Source organism: Leptonychotes weddellii, chromosome 4 (assembly GCF_054177405.1).
Source record: "Leptonychotes weddellii isolate Sample4059 chromosome 4, ASM5417740v2, whole genome shotgun sequence".
NCBI lineage: Eukaryota > Metazoa > Chordata > Mammalia > Carnivora > Phocidae > Leptonychotes > Leptonychotes weddellii.
Window position 1 is genome coordinate 130,803,860 of NC_138372.1, and position 21,542 is coordinate 130,825,401.

Below are 21,542 nucleotides of genomic sequence, written 5' to 3' on the forward strand. Positions count from 1 at the left end.
ATTTTGGTGTTGACCAGGACCTTCAGCCTTCTTATGATCACCTGCCCAGTCTCTTTGGACCTAACCCAGGATGTTAGCTGATTCCTGTTACAACCACTCACATCCAGTCAGCCACCTTTGGTCCTGTGACATGTTCTAGGAAGAAAGTGCTCTGTGCTAAAGCCACAGGCCAAGGAACTGATTTGTTTTTTGACTGCGTGTAATGCCTCTTTATATGGGATGGAACTGCGTTTCCTTTCTCTTTTGCCACTACCTGGATATCAGCAGGAGCTCCCTGTTTTCTTTCTGCCAGTCTTGTGTGTCTTCCACATAACTGCCAGAGTGATCGCTTAAAAAGCAAATCTTGTCACCTTGCTTCCATCAGAAAGAAATCTAATGACTTCTTTAAGATTCAGGATAATGTTAAGGTTGCTTTCAAAAGTCTCTATCAAAAATGTATAAATTGTATAGGTTTATAAACTTAATGTAAAAGGTGAAAAAAGTTACAAAGATGTGTAAAAAGATGTATAATCTCTTCCTTGGATTTTTACATAAAGTATTACATAAAAAATATATATGCCTGTAACTTGTCATGTCTAACAATATATAATGGACATGTCTCCAGGTTAATGGATACAGGTCTAATTCATTCTTTTTAATAGCTGCATAATATTTCATAGTTCTGTTATGCCAAAATTGATCTAGTGGTGTCCATACTGATGACTATTCAGGCCATTTCCATCTTTAATTACTATATAAGGTATTTTAATACATAGGATTAGATATTCATTATTAAGTAATTATGTATTCATTTAATAGTTCCAATAAAAGTGTAATGGAATTTCATAAAACATACATGCATCTCATGTCCTTCTCTAAACCAGATGCTTTGGTGAAGGGAATGCAAATCTCCGATTGGCCAGGCTGAGCCATGGGTCCCCACCTAGAGCTTGGAGCAGGGGTCAACTGCCCTTTCTCAGCCCATGCTCTTTGCGTGGCAGGAGGGACTTCCTGAAGGAAATTGGTGTCTTGCTACCAAAAGAAGGGACACTGGAGATGGGTGGCTAAAAGTAGCAAATGTTTTACCACAGAAGCTAATGACCTATTCCACCGGGGGCAGGTGGTGACATTATTCCCATGTTGTAGACAGGGATTCCATCCTATGGGAGTTGGGGCAGAGGAACAGAAATACTGAGGCTTTGAAGTGTTCCATACTATCTCCTTGGCAGTGAAATCTGACTCAGGAAGAATTCAGTTGGCTTAAAGCTGTGGTGGTGGTTTTGGTCAGCTTGGGGGTACTTGTCCATGTTGTTTGCTCTACAAATGGAGGTTATATGCCTTGTCTAAAATTGAGAAGTGAGTATTCTCAGTGATATGTAGGAGTCAGTGGTAGCTAATTAACTTAGATGTGTAAGGACCCAGAGGTTTTCCTACTAGAATCCATGGATGGAGTGAGGGCATGTCTAGGCTTTGCTTCTCTTGAGGACCTAAATAACGCCTAAATGGTCCGTGTTAGATGCAAAATTCCCTTTTTTCAGCCTGCCAGTAACCTGCCCAGAAACATTCCACACTGTGTGTGAGTCCTGACTTTGTGTATGTGTGTATGGCCACGTATTTTAAGTTAGTTTTCATTATTCGATTTATAAATGTACCAATTCTGCTTTTACTCTTGGGACAAATGACTGTTCATTTGAAGAGGAAATAAAATGTGTAGCTGATAGGCCATTTGTAGTGATTCAGTATTTCTTATCTTCCCACTGTCCCAATGTCTTGATTCTAGATATTTCTACCACCTTCTCTGAATCAGAAAATATGAGATTATTTAAAAACAGAGAAAGGGAGGGGCACCTGGGTGCCTCAGTTGGTTAAGTGTCTGCCTTTGGCTCAGGTCATGATCTCAGGGTCCTGGGATGGAGTCCAGTATCGGGCTCCCTGCTCAGTGGGGAGTCTGCTTCTCCCTTTCCTTCTGCCCCTCCACCTGGCTCGTGCTCTCTCTGTGTCCCTTCAAAATAAATAAATAAAATCTTTTAAAAAAAATGCTATAAAAGTGGAGAAAGAGAAAAGGAGGAGAAGGTGGTGGGGAGAGAGGAGGAGGGAGAGAGAGACAGCGAGGGAGGGAGGTGGGGAGAGCAGAACCGCCTAACACCTTATTTCATTAGGTAGCATTTTCTCCTTTTTAACTGTTAACTTGGAAAAGTACCTCAGGATCACCTTGCCTTCCATTTCCTTTGTCCGTACAAGCTGCCCTTTCATTTTCATTAAAAAAGGCGAGTCATGAGAACCTTAAGTCGGTGATTAAGGAATGCAGCACAGGATTGGATCTTTCATCTCCTTTCTTTGAGTCTTATTGTTAGTGCTTTCTCTGAACACTTTCTATTACTCTCTTGGGATTATTGGTGCTTAGTCCTTACTCTTTGGAATGAGAACTTTAAGTGCTTCTATCTTTAGCAATTCTGGGCTCAGAATAAGTTCTGAAATGCACACAAAAATACTTCTGATCCTCAATATTCATGACATCACTCTGCCACCTTCACTGCCCGCCGCTAGGCATTTATCAGAAATAATTAAGCTTTTGTTATTGGCTTTTACTCCTTTGAAGTATTTTTACTGAGGGGGTGTCATTTGGATAATGCTCTAATTTATTAAGTGGTATGACTTATTAGGATAAGAATCTCAGCTTTGGGGGCACCTGGGTGGCTCAGTTGGTTAAGCGACTGCCTTCAGCTCAGGTCATGATCCTGGAGTCCCAGGATAGAGTCCCACATCCGGCTCCCTGCTTGGCGGGGAGTCTGCTTCTCCCTCTGACCCTCCCCCCTCTCGTGTGCTCTCTCTCATTCTCTCTCTCTCAAATAAATAAATAAAATCTTTAAAAAAAAAAGAGAAGAATCTCAGCTTTGGTTTTAAAATAAAACCAGGGGGCAAAGGGGCAGGTGACAAACACCACCTGCCCCTGGTTGAATAGATTATTAGCTTCTATCTCAAATCCTAGAGTTCTTCCTTCATCATATCCAAATGCAACAATTCATCTGTGGGCCCAGCATTTAGAACTGAAAGGTAATGTTTGTTTTCTGCTTGGCAACTTAAAACAAATTGAATACAGTGCTTTAACATGATTTTGAGAAATGAATATTTTCGAGATTGACCAAACTAAAAGCTGCCCATTTTTGCAGAAGATGAGGGAAAGCTACCCGTGCTTTTCTGATGGGCAGTTCCTCAGTCATAGGTCACAGATAAGGTGGGGTTGATCATCCAGCAGGGGGCACCTTTTTCTAATTTGCATAGAGTGCTGAGTGATCAAGCACCAGCTTCAGTTAGCTGCGGGCTGGACACAGAGGCCAGGGTCTTTGCATGAGCCGGTCAGCCTGGGTTCAGCCTTCTTGATATTTTTGTAAATATTTTCTTTCTTGTGTATTAGAAATTGGAGAGATTAATGAGACAATTCAGTTGTATTACTTAGTATGGAAACTCAATTCACAAAGTCTTAAAAGACTGATCATGGTTCAAAGGGGAGTAAAACCAGTGCTTCTGAGTCCTAGCTGCCTGACCTTAGAATAAAGAGCTGCAGAACTTAGAATAAACCTTAGAATAGGCCAACAGAACATGGAGTCTCAACAGAGTGGCTCTCCACTTGTAACTCCAGCACCAGATCCCCAACTTCTAACACATTACTTAATTTCTAGACATGATCTTTTGCAATTCCAGGTTTCTTTTATATTTCTGAACAATTGCTATCATGTAAATCCAGAAAAAACGGCTGACACGGAAATAAAAATCTGTATCTTAAAGTACTGAATATCGTCTTCTCTGTGATAAACAGTTCTCTTTCTCACCGGTAGTGACTGTGTGGCTTTCTAGCCATTTCAACCAAGAGATTATCGTAGGAGCAGAGGCAGAGACTCAAGAGCGATCTACCCGCCTGGGTGCTCCTTCTCCCTCAGGGGTCAGGCACTGTGTTTCGGGAAGTCATTTGCCCTGCAGCCGGCCTGGGGTTTAGGGGCAAGGGGAATGGTGGGAAATGTTTGACTTCATGCTCAGGGCCTCTCCAAAGTCTGGGGATGTTCACAAGCCCTGAAGCTACTGATGATATTGATGCTGGAATAAGGAGTCTGTTCTGTTTCTGTTCTATAATAGCCATTACTACACCTACAAAACATGTTTTCTTAAAAACTGCATCTTTCAAAGCCTTCAGAAAGTGACCATTCTTTTGCGGTTATATCAGACTTGCATTACCAATTTATGATTTTTGATCTTTAAAAATTATCTAAAGACCTTAAGGTTTGGGCTTCCTCCAATCTCTTTCTTTGTCTCTCTCTCTCTCTCTTTTTTTTCCTCTCTCTCTCCCTTTCCCCTTTGCTCTGCGTTTCCTTCCTATCCCCTTTTGGCACCCCTTGGCCTGATACTTATTTTGTTTTTATTTCTTGATCCTTCTTTTTGTTGTCTTGCTTCTCTTCTAATCCAAGTTAGATTATGTAATACAAATATTTATTAGCATTTGCAGTATTTCCTCCCCAAATAATAGAATTAGAGAGTTGTAATCCTGCTCTTAATTTATCAAATACCCTGTTTCATAAATATGGAGAAGAGTATAGATAATTCTGGTAATTTGTAAGTGACTTGAACTAGTCAATATATTCATCATTTTTGGAGTATCTACCATATTTTAGCTGGGTGAGTGTGTGTGTATGAAAATATGTATGTGGCTTATTTTGTGACCCAGAATAATAAAAGAATCAAAATAAGAAAACTTCATCCAGCCCTCTGTGCTTTTTGGAGGTGTGTGTGGGAGGGTGGCTTGGGTTTTATGGTTCTTATTTGCGGAAAGAGTATTTGACATTTTAAAGCACCGTTTATCTGCGTTCATCCATTCCTCTTTTATGTTGGCCATTGTTCATTGTCATCTTAGCAAAGAAGCAGATTCTGGCTGAGAGTGAAAGGCGCTGTTGCTCAAAGGGAAAGCTCAGTATCAGTGTCGGATGAGATGAAGGAAGTGTCTACAGGATTTCTGGTCTTTGAGGTTGTTTTTGTAGAATCTACTGAAGTAATATTTTACATTTTTAGGTTTAGAGCTCTCTTAAAGATCTGGGTTAAACATGTTACATGGATTATTCCTATTTTAATTTGGTAAGAGTAGGAGATCTGAAGAAATTCTGTTTTTGAGTGGATTTTGCTATACATAGATTTTGCGGGGGATTAAAGAGAGACAGGGAGAAAGAGAGAGAGGGAGGGAAGCCAGAGGGAGGGAGAGAGGGGAAGAGGGAAAGAGTGAGAGGGAAAGAGAGAGGGAGGGAGAGAAAGAAAGGAGTTAATAAAACAAACAGATAAATAGGTAGCTATTCACTAGGCAAAAGGTGAGGATCTCACTGCTTCTAGCTCTGTCTATACATTTTCTGCTGCAGATAGAATAAAAATGTAGCCAAATAGGGCAACTCCTATCCTGTTGATATTTATCACATTTATCAAAACTTAGTGTGCATATAATTCATCCAAGATGCTTTTGTTAAAAATGCTGCATGCAATTTTCCTTTGCCCCCATCATTGGTTTAGTAGATCTGGGTGATCTTCTGAAATGTGGGCCACATTTTTTCTTATCTGGAAACACTCAGTATTCCCACAGATGCTACTGCGCCAATAAAATGATACCAAGAAAATGTAGAAATGCTTCTCAAAGTGTGTGTGGAGATATTTTGCTTATGATGTTATCACTTTTACCAGGAAGACTCTCTGAACCAACGTTTTCTTGTAGACATTAATGTAATCAAGAGGAAAGGTAGCGGTCCCAAAGTAATGGTTTTTGGAATTGAAACTTATTTATTTATTTTTTTATTATTAATCATTGTATTAATTTTATTACATTAATAAATAAAAAAATTTGAGGAATGAGATATTAGAATCCTACCATATTGGGAAAAACCCTGATGCTCAAGGAAAAATTCAAGAGTCAGGAGAGAAGGAGGAGGGCCATGGTTCCGAACTGAATGTGCTGGCTTCCTCCTTAGAATTCAAGCACAGCAAACAAGGGCCTGATTTCTTTGGGCATGTGCTGCCAGTGAAGACGGAGAGACTTCCTGAGAAGGCACGGTTCCACCTCCAATATGGTGCCCATGGCAATGGCTAATGGAGTTTCTTAGCCTGGTGGGCCTGAGGCAGCAACATAGGGGGCTGCATGTTTCTGTGTAATACAAAAAAAAGTCCCTTGGAGCTACTGAGACCCCAAGAAAAGAAAACAAAGAAAACTAAGCAGGCTCATGGACTGGGAGAGGGCTAGCAATGGCTGGGGAGACCAGAATGTAGGGATTTTGCAACCAGAGACAGTAACAAGCATGGTGGCCACTGATAAAAGTCACCTACACGATGCCCAGCTACACATCCAGCAGACAGAGCAAGGACAGGTTGAAGGCTAACAATGAAGAGGGAATAAAGCACTTCAACTGGAGGCTAGTAGGACCAAAGTCTCTTTTCTGATATCCAAGAACTTGGGTGATTCTGAGGGAAAAGTCAGGAAAACAGTCAGAAGGAATCTTGAAATTGAATATTTCTTAAAAGTGACCAAAACCGGAACTAGACAGTAGATGTGTTAATAATGTTTTAAATTGCTGAGGAATCAGTCTGTCAGTCAGAATGAACCAGCACGGGACAGATCAGCTTGTCTTGCTCAATGACAGACATGTGGAGGGCTCCAGGGTAAGCTCAAGCTCAGGAAGAGGAGATTTACCAGGAAGCCAATGAAGTCTAACCCTCAGGGCCTCACCAGCATGGGCCCCGCCAAGGCCTTCTGTTTCTTTTCTTTTCTTTTCTTTTTTTTATTCTTATGTTAATCCCCATACATTATATCATTAGTTTTAGATGTAGGGTTCCATGATTCATTGTTTGTGCATAATAGAATTGAAATTTAAATATGAGCTATATGAAGGAATTTCCTGTTACTTAGGATAGTAATGCTAGAACCTCACTGAGCAATAATTAATTAGAATAATTAAGTCATAGTTCCTTTTGTCATTAAAAAAAATCGATATCCATTCTATTTTGTAGTGGACTGTATCTTGGAGTTATAAGATGGTCCTAATTACCTGGGTCTACTTGACAGGGTTGGCCTTCGCGAGTCTCTCATCTGTGCACCCAGTGTTCGGTTTATATGGGTCTCTGTTTCCTGCCATCATTTATGCCATATTTGGAATGGGACGTCATGTTGCCACAGGTAATAATTTCTGTCTATGTTTATGCTTCTCATGTTACTAATGAAAGGGACTCAGAAGTGCTCATTAGAGGGGCACCTGAGTGGCACAGTTGGTTAAGCTTCTGACTCTTGGTTTCAGCTCAGGTTGTGATCTCAAGGTCATGAGATCAAGCCCCACATTGGGCTCCACACTGAGCGCAGTGACTGCTTAAGACACTCTCTCCCTCTCCCTCAGCGCCTCCCCTCCACGCTCGTGTGCATGTGCTCTCGCTCTTCCTAAAATAAATCTTTAAAAAAAAAAAAAGAAGTGCACATTAGTTACTGATTACATTTCTGAAGCAATTCCAACTTTACTTCTGGAAACCTCAGCAAATATTAGAGCAGGACATTTAACTCTCTGTGCCTCAGTTATTCAATATGTACTGTGACTTATTGCTATATTATTATGTAATCAAGGTTATTTTAAAGATTCTTTGCATTTTTAAGTTGTAAAAAGGTCGTAAGAGAAGGGCATATATTCTGAATTTACAGTGTAATGAGAGAAGGTAAGCTCTTTGAGGGAAAGAAAAAACTATTGAATTTAGTTACTCAAACATTGAAAAACATTTTTTTATGTAATTGATACTTGGGCTAAATGATCTTGCAGGTTTCTTCCAAGCTGGAATCCATAATGCCCTTTAATTAGTATACTCTTACCTTGCCTACCTATGCATTACTAAAGAAAATCTGAACTATCACAAGTAGTCTGATAATAGAGCAAGCTGGTTAAAAACCTGGGTTGTAGAGTTAAATGGTTCTGGGTGTATGTCTTATTTGTTGTTTGCTATCTGCATGACCTTGGACAACATTATAAAGGCCTATTTGCTGCTTTCTGTATAGTGAAATAAAAAAAATTCATATGATTGTAATGAAAATGAGATGAGATAGTTGATGTATAGTGTCTAATTTAGTACTTGCTATATAAGATTTAGTAAGTTAGTTATTATTATTATAAAAATGATACCCTAATCTTAAATATTAAGGTAATAATGATAAAAAATACTTTTAACTAGAAATATCCATATAGGCATTTCTCTTTATTTTGTGTGCTTAAGATCTCACCTCTAAGTATGTGTCTATTTCTTCAGTGGTCAGTTTGTGTTATTGATTGCATTGGTTTCCTATTTCTGATGTAACAAGTTACTGGGAGCTTAGTGGCTTGAAACAAGATAAATTTATTATCTATAGTTTTAGAAGTCAGAAGTCTGAAATGAGTGTACAGAGCTAATATTGAAGTGGAAGAGTTCACAATTAACCACTGAGCCTACTGAGGTTTTCATAATTATCATCTCCTTTATATTGTCCCCAAACCCTGAAAGGGAGGTATTAAATTATCCCCAGCTTACAGATGAAGTAATGCAGACTCAGGGTAATGTGCTTTAAGTCACATTATTGATAAATAGAGGACTTGCATTCGAGTCTAAGCTGTAATCTGAATCCCTGCCCTGAGGATATTCTCTGTGCACGTCTGCAGAGAGGTGAGAAAATGTAGGTATGGCCTGGGAAGAGCAAGTAGCTGGGTGTGGCTGTGTGTTGAAAGAATATGTGTATATGTAGGAAAGTTTCTGCTTCTTGCCTGGAGTGGAGTGAAGGGTGGATGAGTCAGGGTGCTGATAATGTTTCCAGTAGATCTATTTGGTTTTACACCATGGATTCAACTTTAATGGTGGAATCCAACCATTATCGTTGAGTCCGTTACTAACAGAAGATTCCCCCCACCCCCACCCCCTTTTAGGCACCTTTGCTTTGACATCTTTAATATCAGCCAACGCAGTGGAACGGCTGGTCCCTCTGAGCAGCCAGAACCTCAGCACACAGAGTAACACAAGCACACTGGGTTTATCGGACTTCGAGCTGCAAAGGATTGGTGTAGCTGCAGCTGTTTCCTTCTTGGGAGGTGTGATTCAGGTACGTGGTACTGAGACCTGGGAATGAAGAAAGGGAGGCCATGGAAGGAAGGAAGGGAGGGAGGAAGGCAGGCAGGCAGTTGGTGCTTTGTTTTTATTTGTGTTCATGTCTTTGTACAGATGGATGAAGAGCTGATATGTTTTATCTTTATGAAAACACTGTCTACTACACAGAGTAGTTACTCTGTAAGTGCTAGTTGAATAAATGAATCAGAATCAAGAAATCAAAGTTACAGAGAAGCGGTTTTTTACTTTTCAAGAACGAACTTTGTAAAAAATGTTTTACAAAATGGAAAGGGCTTCCTTATACAGCAATGAGGCAGTCCTTGTGTTCATACAGTGACCGGATCGTCACTGTGGGATAAGGTAGGAGAAGCTCCTACAATGGGAAGAGACGTGACTAGATTTCTCGGGTCCTTCCCAATTTTTAGAGTTTATGATGTTAACTCCCCAGAGCAGTAACAAGTGGTATTTCATTTGTGCCGAAGACTGCCAGTGTGAGGGCTTTCGACTCAGACCTGCACCAGACTTTGCCCCTTTCAGCGTCAGGCGGCTGTTTTGTTGCCTGGTCTGCTCTAGTTTTTCTACTTCTTCAAAATATCGGGCTATGTAATTTGCTGTTTCTAATCAGTTGTCAGAATTAGATAATTCAGAAGTGTATAGAAAATAAATGTAGGACGGTACTGACTCTTAGACACGGAATTTGTCTGATAACCATTTTGGTTTATTCTTCTGTGTTATAATGAGTTATATGTGCACAAACTTCCTGGGTGACTATTTTCTGGGTTGACAGAGGCTCTGTTTTACAGTGTGACATTATTTATAAGGTCAAATATGGTGTAAAGGCCAACAAGGGAGAAAAATAGTTGATGATTGTCTGGAATTGGAGGGTTAGAAGAAAAGATGTGATCTAGAGGGAAGGAAAACAGAAATTCCTAGAATTACATTGCCTTCCAACGATGTAAAAAGGGTGGGAGAATTTAGGATGTAAGACCAATCCTAACTCAACTCTTCCCAGTTCTTTAGAGAATAGATTATGTGAGGGCAGCTTTGCCTAGGAAGCTACCAGACTAGAAGTCTAATAGGTATTGTGTGCGGCGAAGGCTGTGCTTTCATGAAACACAGACTGGTTGCCTGAGTACCCTATAACCTTCGTTTTATTTTTTCAAACGCGGATGATGTCCACGTATTCTGAGACTTGCACAGGCAAGCTTAGTGGGCTCTTCTCCCTCCATTGGCCACCGTGAAGCTCTAATGGACCTCTCATCTGTGTCCATCTCAGAAATAATCAACCATGTGAATTGGTGATTCAAAAATGGGTATGTTGCCATAGATTTGCTATAGGTTTTCCTCAATTTCTCCTCATTTAAAATAAAATAATAATCTCTGTGTTAACACAGCAAAAATAATATCACTATTCCTCCTGGTCCCATTATCTACCATTCATATCTCTCTTTGAATTTATGATTTTTACTAGGTTTGGACTTTCTGATATTCTTTTAAGCATGGAACAAGTAGTTTTAAGTGTATATTAGTATTTTTAAAAATCCAAGAAAGTATATAACTCACAGTAAGACCCAGCAACCTTCTGCTTTGTCTCATTTTAACCATTTTCCATAGTTTAAAACAATCATCAGGTATTTTGTTATTATCTAGCATATTTGGATTGAGAATTTAAATGATAATAAAATATAAAAGTAAAAGCCAGGATTCTAACAACATAAAAAATAAATGTCTCATTTCTCAGAATGAAACTCCCTAGAATCATGAGAGTAAAACAGGATATTATTAAAGATAATAAAAATAATTTGGTTTTCATGGACTTCTATTACATGTAAAATCTGATCCAGAGAGTCGCATGTTTTGTCTTATAACTTCATCAAACATCTGTTTTCCTTTGTCTTTTGCTCCGATCCTGGATATGTGACCTACGTTTTAGCCAATTTTTGAACAGATGGCTGGAATTTATTTGACCTCCAAACTCATCTATCCCTTGTCAACCAGAACCCTAGGGTCTGTGGGATTTGTTGGAGCCAGCTTTTCGGTCATTTTTCCTTTCCTCCTTCAGATTTGAAACCTCCTGAATATGAGGGCAGTCCCAGGGTTTCCAGCTTCTACAAACACAGACAGTGTTTGTTTACCTTGTTTTATTTATTTTTAATTCCAACTGATGGAACTATTTAGGTTAATAAAATTATATTAAGGTGTTTGAAATAGTCACATCCAATCTGGTTGACAAATTGTGTATCAGTTGGAAATGCTCTCAGCTATAAGTAACTGAGAACCCTACCATGGGAGGCTTACTTATACAGACATTTATTGCATTTTGTGTTTCAAGAGGTCATGGCAGACAACAGGTTCTTCAACGTCTGGCAAACCATTCAATTGATGAACTGATCTGCCTTTTTTATTAGATAATAAGGTCCCTTTGACTTAGTGCTTTTCCTCTTTTGCCTTCTCTTCTGGTAGTTCATCAATAACCTTTCCCCCTAGATTGTTGCTTTTATTTATCTAACTTCCTTTCCCATGCAACTGTTTCTCTACTTCTTTATTGGACTTATGTTCCTTAACATTGTTTTAATGATTCTAGTGTGTCTTTCTCTTTTTTAGAAGAAACTATGGGATAAAATGATAAAGGAATTAGAATTAAGATGTATACTTATAGTGAACTCTTTTCATACCATAAAATTTCTGATTTTATTTTGAGATTGCTTCTTTTTTGCCTTTCTTTCAGCTTTCTGTACATCCATAATATTTTGGTTTGTTTTCTACATAAGACATTATTTGGAACACAAGGTTTTTGAGGTTACAGTATCTTAATCTGTTTTCCAGTTTTCATAGCACTTAGCCTAGCACTCCACACATAGTAGATTCATAGGAAAGTTGGTGAATTAAATGAGCTATTCAGAATCTGAAAATCAAGAAATAGCAGACATCATGCCAGGTAATAATTTTGTGATTTTAAAAGAATTGAGTCTGACATTTGTTGACTTAATTATTATAACAGGAGGAGACTCTGAAAAAAGGTACATCAGAGAACTGTCATTCTCCCCAGCCCACCCCCAGTCTTCCTGTCCTTTCTGCTTTATTCTCACCCACCTCCTATAGGTAACCTGTCTCGTTCATTTCTGGTTTATACTTTCGCAAAATGAGTGTTTTCTTATTTACCCTTCTTTCTTACATGGAAGTTAACATTCTTTTTTTTTTTTTTAATTTTTTTTTTTTTGAAGTTAGCGTTCTTTTGTGTTTGACTTTCTTCACTCAACAGTAGTATATCCTGGAAATCATTCCATGTCAGCTCCTAGAAATGCCATCCATGCTTTTTTTTTGCTGCATTGTGCTCGGTTGTATGGATATGCCATTGTTTATTCAACACATCTCCTATATTTGGGCATTGAAGTTGATTCCAGCATTTTGCATTTGTAAACAATGCTACTGTGTATGTGTATATGTATTTTCATATTGGTGGTGGTGTCTGTTCAGGGTGAATTCCTAGAATGGGATTACTGGATCAAAAGGTCAATGAATATGTGGTTTTGTTTGATATCTTCAAATTACCTACCAAAAGGGTTGTAGCAGTTTGCATTCCTACAGAAATACATGAGAGCACCCTCAGCCTCACCAACAGAACGTGTTGTCAGATTTTAAGTTTTAATCAACCAGATAGGTAAGAAATCATATTCAAGGGTAATTTGCATTTCTTAAATTATGAGTGATGGCAAATTATAACATCTTTGCATATGTTTAAGGCCATTTTGTATCCATTTTGTAGATTGTATTTTGTGTTCATATATTTTTCTAATTTTTCTATTAGGGTTTTAGTCCTTTTCCCCCCAAATTTTAAGAGTTCTTCATATATTATGGATATTAGCCCTTTATCTGTGATATATGCTGCAAGTATTTTAGTCTAATTAGACATGCAATTTATTTTACCATGCAAATGAAAAAATTTATGTAGTCGGATTTATCAGTCACTCTTTAAATTGCCCCTGGACTTTGTCAATATTAGAAAGCTTTCCCTTACACTAAGTGTATAGAAGAATTCACCATATTTTTAAAAATTTATTAAGTTATTTTCTATATGAATTTTTTTTTAATATTGACTTTTCTGGTCAGTGTGGAGTTAATTCTTGTGTGTGGTGGGAGATAAGAATCTAACTGTATTCTTTTTCTAAGTGGTTGCCCAGTTGGGCCAGTGACATTTATTAAAAAGCTCACCCTTGCTTCTGTGATTTATGATGCCACCCATAGCATTTCCACATTTGCTTAGATCTGATTTATTCTATCCTATTCTGTTCTATTCTACTGGTCTGGAAATGTATTCTAGTGGCAGGAGCACCCTGTTTTAATTAGGGAGACTTCTAGTGTGGTTTAATCTGGTAGGACTGGTGCACTTTGTAGGTTTTACATCTTAGTGTGTTTTTGGCTATTGATGCATGTTTGTTCTTTCTTCTGAACTTTAGCATCAACTTGTCTAGCTCCACTTAAAAAAAGTTGTTGATATTTTCATTGGGATTGTGTTTAATTGACATCTTTATGACATGGAGTTATCTTATCCAAGAACAGATGCCTTTAGTTTTGTTCAAGTCTACTTTTGTTAGACTTTCAAGTCTTTCAGGAGGGTTTCCTCATACGTTTTGCACATTTATTCCTAAGTATGTCATCATCTTTGTTGCTATTATACATGGAGCTTTCTTTACCATTATGTCCTTCAGCTTGTTATTGTTTCTGTCTGTAAAAGCTATAGATTTTTTTCCCACTTATTTCTTTATTTAACAAATATATCTGTTAAGATGCTGTCAGCTGCAGAAAATATAATTTGTACACAAAAGTGGCTTAAAAGATAGAGTTTAGTGTTTCATATGACAAGAATTCTGGTAGTAGCAGAGTTCCTGGTTGGTTAATTCAGTAACTATAATTCCATCAATAGCCTATATTTTTTATAGCTTCCTGCTATGCCATCCTTGGCCAGTTACTTTTCTTCCTGGGTGACCCCTCAGTCCATGACTGCATGGCTTCAAAATGCTGCCATCATGTCAGGCACCATGTCCTCACACAATCACATCAAGACTCAGAAAAATGTCTCTCCTTGTGCATCTCTTTGTCAGGAATAAAAACTGACCCTAGAAAGTCCCTGGTGGATTTCTCCTGCTTGGAAATATCACATGCCCATTCTTAAATGAATTGCTAGTGGGGTGGGGGATAATATCACCATAATTGTCTTAGACTAATTAAAATTTATCTCTGGGATATAGAAAGGAACTCCTTCTTTGAATACCTCACAAAAAGAAAAGTGAACAAATTGGGATTCTGCTAGTGATAAAGAATTTGATAGTTGTTAGAAACATTAAACATCAGTGCCAGGCACTTAACAACTTTTTGGAACTCTACTCTGGCCAGCTATCTGCTAGACATAGGGAAAACTGGAATGAGAGAATAGGCTCAGGTCACTTTTCATAGAAGATATAGTCTAGTAGGGAGAAGGGTAACTGAACAAGTCATTATCAAGAAAAAATAGTATTATTTTTGGATAAGAAAAGTGAATAAGCAAGCTCCAGTATTGTATACATGTACATATGGGTGCTTGGGTCTGTTCATTATATATCCTGATATCTTACTGAATTGTTTTTTGTTTTTTTACTATTTGAATGAGTTTTATTATTCATTGATTTTTTTTAAGTATTTTCTAGAGGTACTTTTACTTTTTTACAAATTAATATAACTCATGATTTCTCTTGTTCAGTTGCATTAGATGGTACCTCTGCTATAATGGTAAATAATAGTGGAAACAGTAGGGTTTTTTTTTTTTTTTGCCTTTTCTTGAACTTGCTTAAAATGCCATTAGCATCTCCATTAAGATGCTAGTCTTGAGAATAGAGTATATAAATTTACCATGTTAAAAAATTATTTATTGTTTTACATTTTTGTGTATTTAATAGAAATTAGAAAAAGTGTTGAATATTGATGCAAGCTTTTTCAGCATCTATAGAGATAATCCTGTGATTTTTTTTTTCCTCTGAAATCTATTGTATGTTATATTAATGGATTTCCTAACATTGAACCAACCTTAAATCGCTCAAATGACTCCCACTTGATCATGGTGTGTTTTATTCTTAATGTGGTTTTGGATTCCGTTTATTAATTTTTTTTAAGATTTTATTTATTTATTTGAGAGAGACAGAGAGAGAGCACGAGTCAGGGGAAGGGCATGGGGAGAAGGAGAAGCAGACTCTCCAGTGAGCGTGGAGCCAGATGCAGGCTGGATGGGCTCAGTTCCATGACCCTGAAGATCATGACCTGAGCCAAAGGCAGATGCTTAACCGACTGAGCCACCCAGGCACCCCTGGTGGTAATTTCTTGATAACGTTCTCTATTTCTTCTATAAAGTTGTCGTGTGCAGCACTCTGTCTCCGGTATGGTCAAATTTGGTAATCTGTATTTCCCTAGAATATTGTCCTTTCTATCTAGTCTTTCAAATTTACTTGTATGTAGGTCTTTGATTTCTTATGATTTTTAAACAGTTTCTTGTTTTAATGTTTTCTGCTTTGACATTTTTTAGTTTTATATTTGCACTTCGCTCTTCTTTTCTTGATCAAGTTAGCTAGTGGTTTGTCTATGTTAATTCTTTAAGAAAAAAGTAGGATTTTGAAAGTCTACTTTTTCTATTGCTACCTCTGCTTTTAATTTTATTTCCTTTCTTTTGTTATTTTTTTAGTTTATTCTTTTTCTAGTTTTTGAGTTGGGAATTCAATCATTTATTATAATTTTAAAAGTTTTATTGATAAATGCATTTAGTGAATTTTCCCATGCTCTTTGCTTGAAATGTTTTCTATACATTCTGATAGTGTTTTACTGTCAATATTTTTTAGAAATTCAGTACTTTCAGTTTATATTTCCCCTTTCACCCAACAATTATTTAGGAAAAGGTTTTAAATTTCCAAACAAATGGGCCTTTTTGTTTTTTAATTTTGTCAATAATTTCTGGTGTTATTGCACTGTGGTCAGAGAGAGCTGTTTGTAATAGTTCTACATTTTCTAATTTACTGATGTTTTCCTTGCAACCTAATATATGATCAATTTTTGTGAATGTTTCATGAGCACTTGGGGAGAAGAAGGCATAGTCTCTTAGTGTATAGCTGTAAGTTCTACCTTATTGATTAAGTTATTAAGTTTTCAATATTCTTATTCATTTTTTTGTCTACTTGATCTTTCTTGCACTGAGAATGATGCATTCCTTACTGTAGGCTGCTTTCACCAGAATAAACAGACTTGCCTTGTAGTGGTTTGATTATCTTTTAGGTAAGCTGTTTATGTGTACATCTTAAACAAAAATGCTTTCAAATATCTCTCATTCATTGTCATTCAGGCAAAGAAGTAATTCCTGTTTCTCTTCTCTCTTACCATTTTTTTTATATTGCTAGTGTAAAGTGCACTTATACAACCACAATAATGTAATGTGATAGGTTTCTATGTTGTAGATTAGATTATGGGCCCTTTAAAAACAGCTTTATTGAGGTATAATTGCCACACATAAATTCCATGTATTTAGAGTGTGCAACTTGATGTTTTGACATATGCATGAAACCAACACCACGATCAAGATAGTGAAAATATCTGTGACTCCCTTACATTTTTCCTTGACACTTGACCTTCTCAGTGCTTTAGGACCCCCACCTTCCATCAACCATGAATCACTCTGATTTGTTTGCATTTTCTAGAGTTTCATAAAAACATATTCACTGTATTATTTTTTTGTCTGGTTTCTTTCCCTCTGCGTAATTTCACTGTTGTTGATTTTCTAGTTCTTTTGTAATGGTTTTGTAGCATAGCGAGGACCTCTGTGATTAGGACTCATGCAGTATCTGATCGTAACTGAACTCTCTGGTCTGGAAATTTTTTGTTTCCATTTGTACCATCTATTCCTAAGGTACATTAAGTGTCTCATCTTGGAAAGAAAGTCTTTCTGTTGTAACTGATGCAATTTTGTGCTATTAGTGTTACTTTTCAAAAAAAATAAAAAAGAAACATTTTCTAGCCAAAAAACAGTAGCAGCCAAGAGAGGACTTGCTTGCTCACTCATAGCAATGAGGTGTTAATTTCAAGGCAAGGCGGAACCTTTTAAAAATGCCAATATCACTAAGCATTTCTGCTGGGGAAACAAACATTCAATAAAAGTTAAGGCACTTTTTAAAAACCATTGTTTTCTTCTCCCTGTAGCTTTTATTATTCTCATGTTGGGCATTTTGCCCATTACTTTTTCCAAGAACTGAGAGGGGTCTGGGATTGTCCCCTGCCCATTTACTTCTGGAAGTTTTCCCAAGCTCTACTTTTCTGAAGCGACTGTGGGACAAGATTTCTGCCCTGGAGGACATGGGTATATACAGCTCCTTTGTTTGACAGTTGCACAAGCATGGGGTGACACAGGTGGGGGTGTTTAGTGCACAGAGCCTTGTATTATTGTGCTGGTGCATTCTGGAAGCACTCAGGCTCACGTCTTCAAGAATGATAGAAACCAACTGCAGACCCAAATAGGAGATGTTCATTTACTTTTGGTTTTGTACTAAACATTTTTTGGGTGTATTAAATACTGGGATCGTGAATACAGGAAAGATTTAAGATATAAACTAGTTTAACCTGACTATTCAACACATCGTACATACCGCTTCCAGAAAAATCATTGACTTCATCTTCTGAAGTGCAGGGGGAAGATGATCTAAAATTTCTTTTGATGATGTTTCACTATTTCACAACCATTATAGTCAGGAAGTCATTACTTCGTTTAATCTAAATCTTTGTACCTGGCGAAGCTAAGGAGTAATACACTTAAAAGTAGAATTATAACATCTTTAAAATTATAAAAATAAAAATTTTTCACATTGAAAATAATAATAATAATAATAATAAAAGTATTTATTATCCTACTATATGCCAAGCTCTGTTCTCATCTTAGTGCATGTATTCATACATTCAATCCCCATCATTTTATGAAATAAGTCATTTTATTCTTCCCATTATACAGATGAAGATGCTGAAAGGTGAAGTGACTTATATTTAGAATCTCACAATTAGGAACTAGCCAAGTGGGAGTTGGACTCCAGTATAACAACCTCTTAACTGCTATGCTAGCTATCTGGCTTTCTAAACTCATACTGAGACAGGAAGCAAGGAAACTCCATCCAGTAACTTCTAAGGCCAGGCATTGTGTGTGTTCTTTCCACATTTCACCTCCTTAATGGTAGCAGCAGCCTCTGCACTAGGCGTGACTTGAATGGTGGGGCAATGGCTTTGGCTGGACAACTGTGTGCCTGCCAATTCTCCAGGCACTCAAGGTCCTTTTCCATGTCACTTGCATGTCCTTCAAGGCTCAGCTTAAATAGAATCATCTCAGAGAAGCCTTCCCTGATATCTCTGGACGTGGTTATAAGTGATTACCCCCACTGCCTTCGGTAAGACATTGCTCATGACTTACACGATAGGACTTTTCTATCTACCAGGAAATATTTTCCGCATATTTACACCTGCCTTTCTAGACTCTGAGTCTCTGGAGAAGAGACTGTTTATCTCTATAATTCCAGTAGCTAGTATTTAATAGATGCAAGTTGAATAACTTGAATAAGAAAAAGGTCAATTAAATGTTAATGATATCACTTATGTTAAGTAGCCAAAATTAAATTGAGATTTTTTTTTTTTTACTTTTATCAATTTACCATTTTCTCCCTCTATCCCTGACCAGAATATAGGGAATGTGTTTATATCTGTTTAAACTGTAAACAGTTATTAATGAAAAAGGAGTAAGAAAATGTAGTATAATTTTCTAATTTGATTATGTATTTTGTCAGATCTGTCCCACTGAAATGTGAAGACCTAGTCAGTGAAATCTCCCACCTCTTCCCCCATCCACCACCCAGTGAAAAATAGAAATACAACCACTTCCCATACCCCTGTGTCTTTTAATACTATCATGCTCCAATCATCCCATCCTACAATGTCATTGTTTTCTATAACTGGGGCAGAAAGGAAGGCAGACGGGTCAAATCACTGTCCACCCTTAGCACTTCTGATTCTCATCGCCTCTTGTGTTAGAGGCTTTGTTTTCCAGAAAAGTCTGAGAACTGAAAAGATTATGGCGCCTCTTTCAACCATGTAATTCCAAATAAAAATAATTCTTAACCCCAGTGAATTTCTGATATATTCGACAATAAAAAATCAAATGAAAAATAAACTGTATTTCCTAAGCCTATGATCAATTTGCCTCTGGATTATCTAACACTTGGCTCATTTCTGTTCTCCATTACTGCTGTGTCCAGTTTAGGTGCTTTTCTGTCCTTTTTCTTTTAGTTTCTCCTATTATACTGACCTATTAAATGGCCATTTTTTCCACATTTTATCATCAGATTAATCCTACCAAAGCCCAGCTCTTATTTTTGAGCCAGTGTGCAACACACTTCTTGGCAAAACTAGGTGTTTAATAAATGTATGGAAGAGTGATGTCACTCACTCCTGCAAAACTCTCTTTTCACTACTTTTAAGGTGCTCCATATTCTGACTTCAAAATGTCTTACTTTATTTTCTATTACTCCCTTTAGGCTAGTTGTGCTCCTTCTGAACTAGCAGCTGTCTTCTGAACATATCCCATGCTGTTCTGCTTTATACTCATATTCTTCCCTCTTTCTGGAATGCTTTCTAATAACTTCTCCCACTTGGATTTCTTCTTATGTGTCAAGGCACAAGTTTACCCCCTATCCAGCATAATTCCCTTCTCTCTCTGAAATCTATGGTGTGTTTTCTATTCCTCTCTTTTATATGTGTGCACACTTGTCTTGGTGTGGTTATTTATACACATGTCATACTTTTGAAGCCCAGCTGTCTGAGATCCTCTAAAGGTCTCTCTTCTCCCCCTTGCCCACGTGTGCAGAACTCAGGAACTTGTCACGAGCAGTACACACGTTGGGGAAAAATGTCGATTTACCTGAAGATTCTGTAGAAGACGTGGAGGAGGTTTTCTTTTCTTTCCCTTTTTAAAAACTTTTTGTTTTAGAATAATTTTAGATTTCAGTAAAGTTACAAAGAGAGCAGAGCTACCACCTACCCCATCCACCTACAGTTTCCCCTATTATTAACATCTTACATTGGTGTGGTACATTAGTCACAATTAATGAACCCAGACTGATACATTGCTATTACCTGAAGTCCATATGTAGTATTCAGCTTTCCTTAATTTTTACCTAATGTCATTTTTCTGTTCCAGGATCTTATCTTATTACATTTAATTGTCCTGTCTCCCATTAGGCTTCTCTCTCTCTCTCTTTTTTTAAAGAGTAAAAGTAGATTTAATGAGGGAAGACAGAGAATTTGGTTTTGCACACTTTAAGTTTTAGACATCTTAGTTACATTTTGAATACACAATAAAAGGTCTTAAAACTGAACTAGATCTACAACATTGTAAGCTTCTACAGCTTAAGGGATTTTTTTTAGAGAAGTCATGAATTTTTTCCCCTTTATAGACTTTTGCAACCTGTTTTGAACAGAACAAGTTGAAACAGGTTTGCCCTGTAGAATATTAAAAGAGCATGGACTTCAGGGTAAGATCTGATAGAGAGGAAATGTTGAATTCTGACTGAGATTCCTCAAGAGTGGAACTGATGGTTGTTATCCCTCAGGATGTGCAAGGATGAAATCCCTTGCAGTAGGACACCTACAGTATGCAGTTTGCACAGTTATTCAACAAGTGTTGATTTCTTTCCTTCATAATCTTAAATCACAACACAAATACTTAATATGTTTTAAGAACCACTTAAACTTCCTGCAGGCTGATCTGCAGTCAGTATACAATCTTTCAGCCAAAATTCCATTTCTTGCAACTATGCAACAAAGATTGTTTATAATAATGTGTTGACCAAAGACAAGGTATTGATGGAATCAAAGGTCCCATTAGGCTTCTCTTATCTATGTAAATGAGACTTTTCTTGTTTTTGATTACCTTGACAGTTTAAGAAATTCTGGTCAGTATTCTGTAGGTCCCTCAATTGGGATTTGTCTGATATTTTTCTCATGATTAGACTGGGGTTATGGAATTTTAGGAGAAAGACCAGGGAGATAGAGTGACATTCTGATTACATCATATCAGCAGTCTAGACTATCAATATAACTTATCATTCTTGATGTTAACCTTAATCACTTGGCTGAACTAGTGTTTGTCAGGTTGCTCTAATGTAAAGTTTCTCTATTCCCCTCCTTTCCATACTGTATTCTTTGGAAAGAAGTCAATATGCAGAGCGCACGCTTAAGAGGTGGGAGTTACCTTAAGTGAGGAGTTGAGATAAGGAGTGGGGAGTGTCTATGTAAATTATTGGAATAATAATTTACACAGGAGATTTCTCAGCTCCCCCATTTAAAAATGTAATCAATTATTTATATCAATATGGACTCAAGGATATTTATTT

At 37.4% G+C, this 21,542-nt stretch overlaps 1 protein-coding gene across 1 annotated transcript in view; it reads left to right on the forward strand.

Moving 5' to 3' along the window:
• The window catches only part of SLC26A7 (solute carrier family 26 member 7), a 109,350-nt gene that overhangs the window by 19,891 nt on the left and 67,917 nt on the right, over positions 1-21,542 (forward strand). The window contains exons 3-4 of the mRNA XM_006742779.3: positions 7,064-7,174; positions 8,928-9,100. Coding sequence (XP_006742842.2) covers positions 7,064-7,174; positions 8,928-9,100 — 284 coding nt within the window. The remainder of the gene's footprint in view (positions 1-7,063; positions 7,175-8,927; positions 9,101-21,542) is intronic.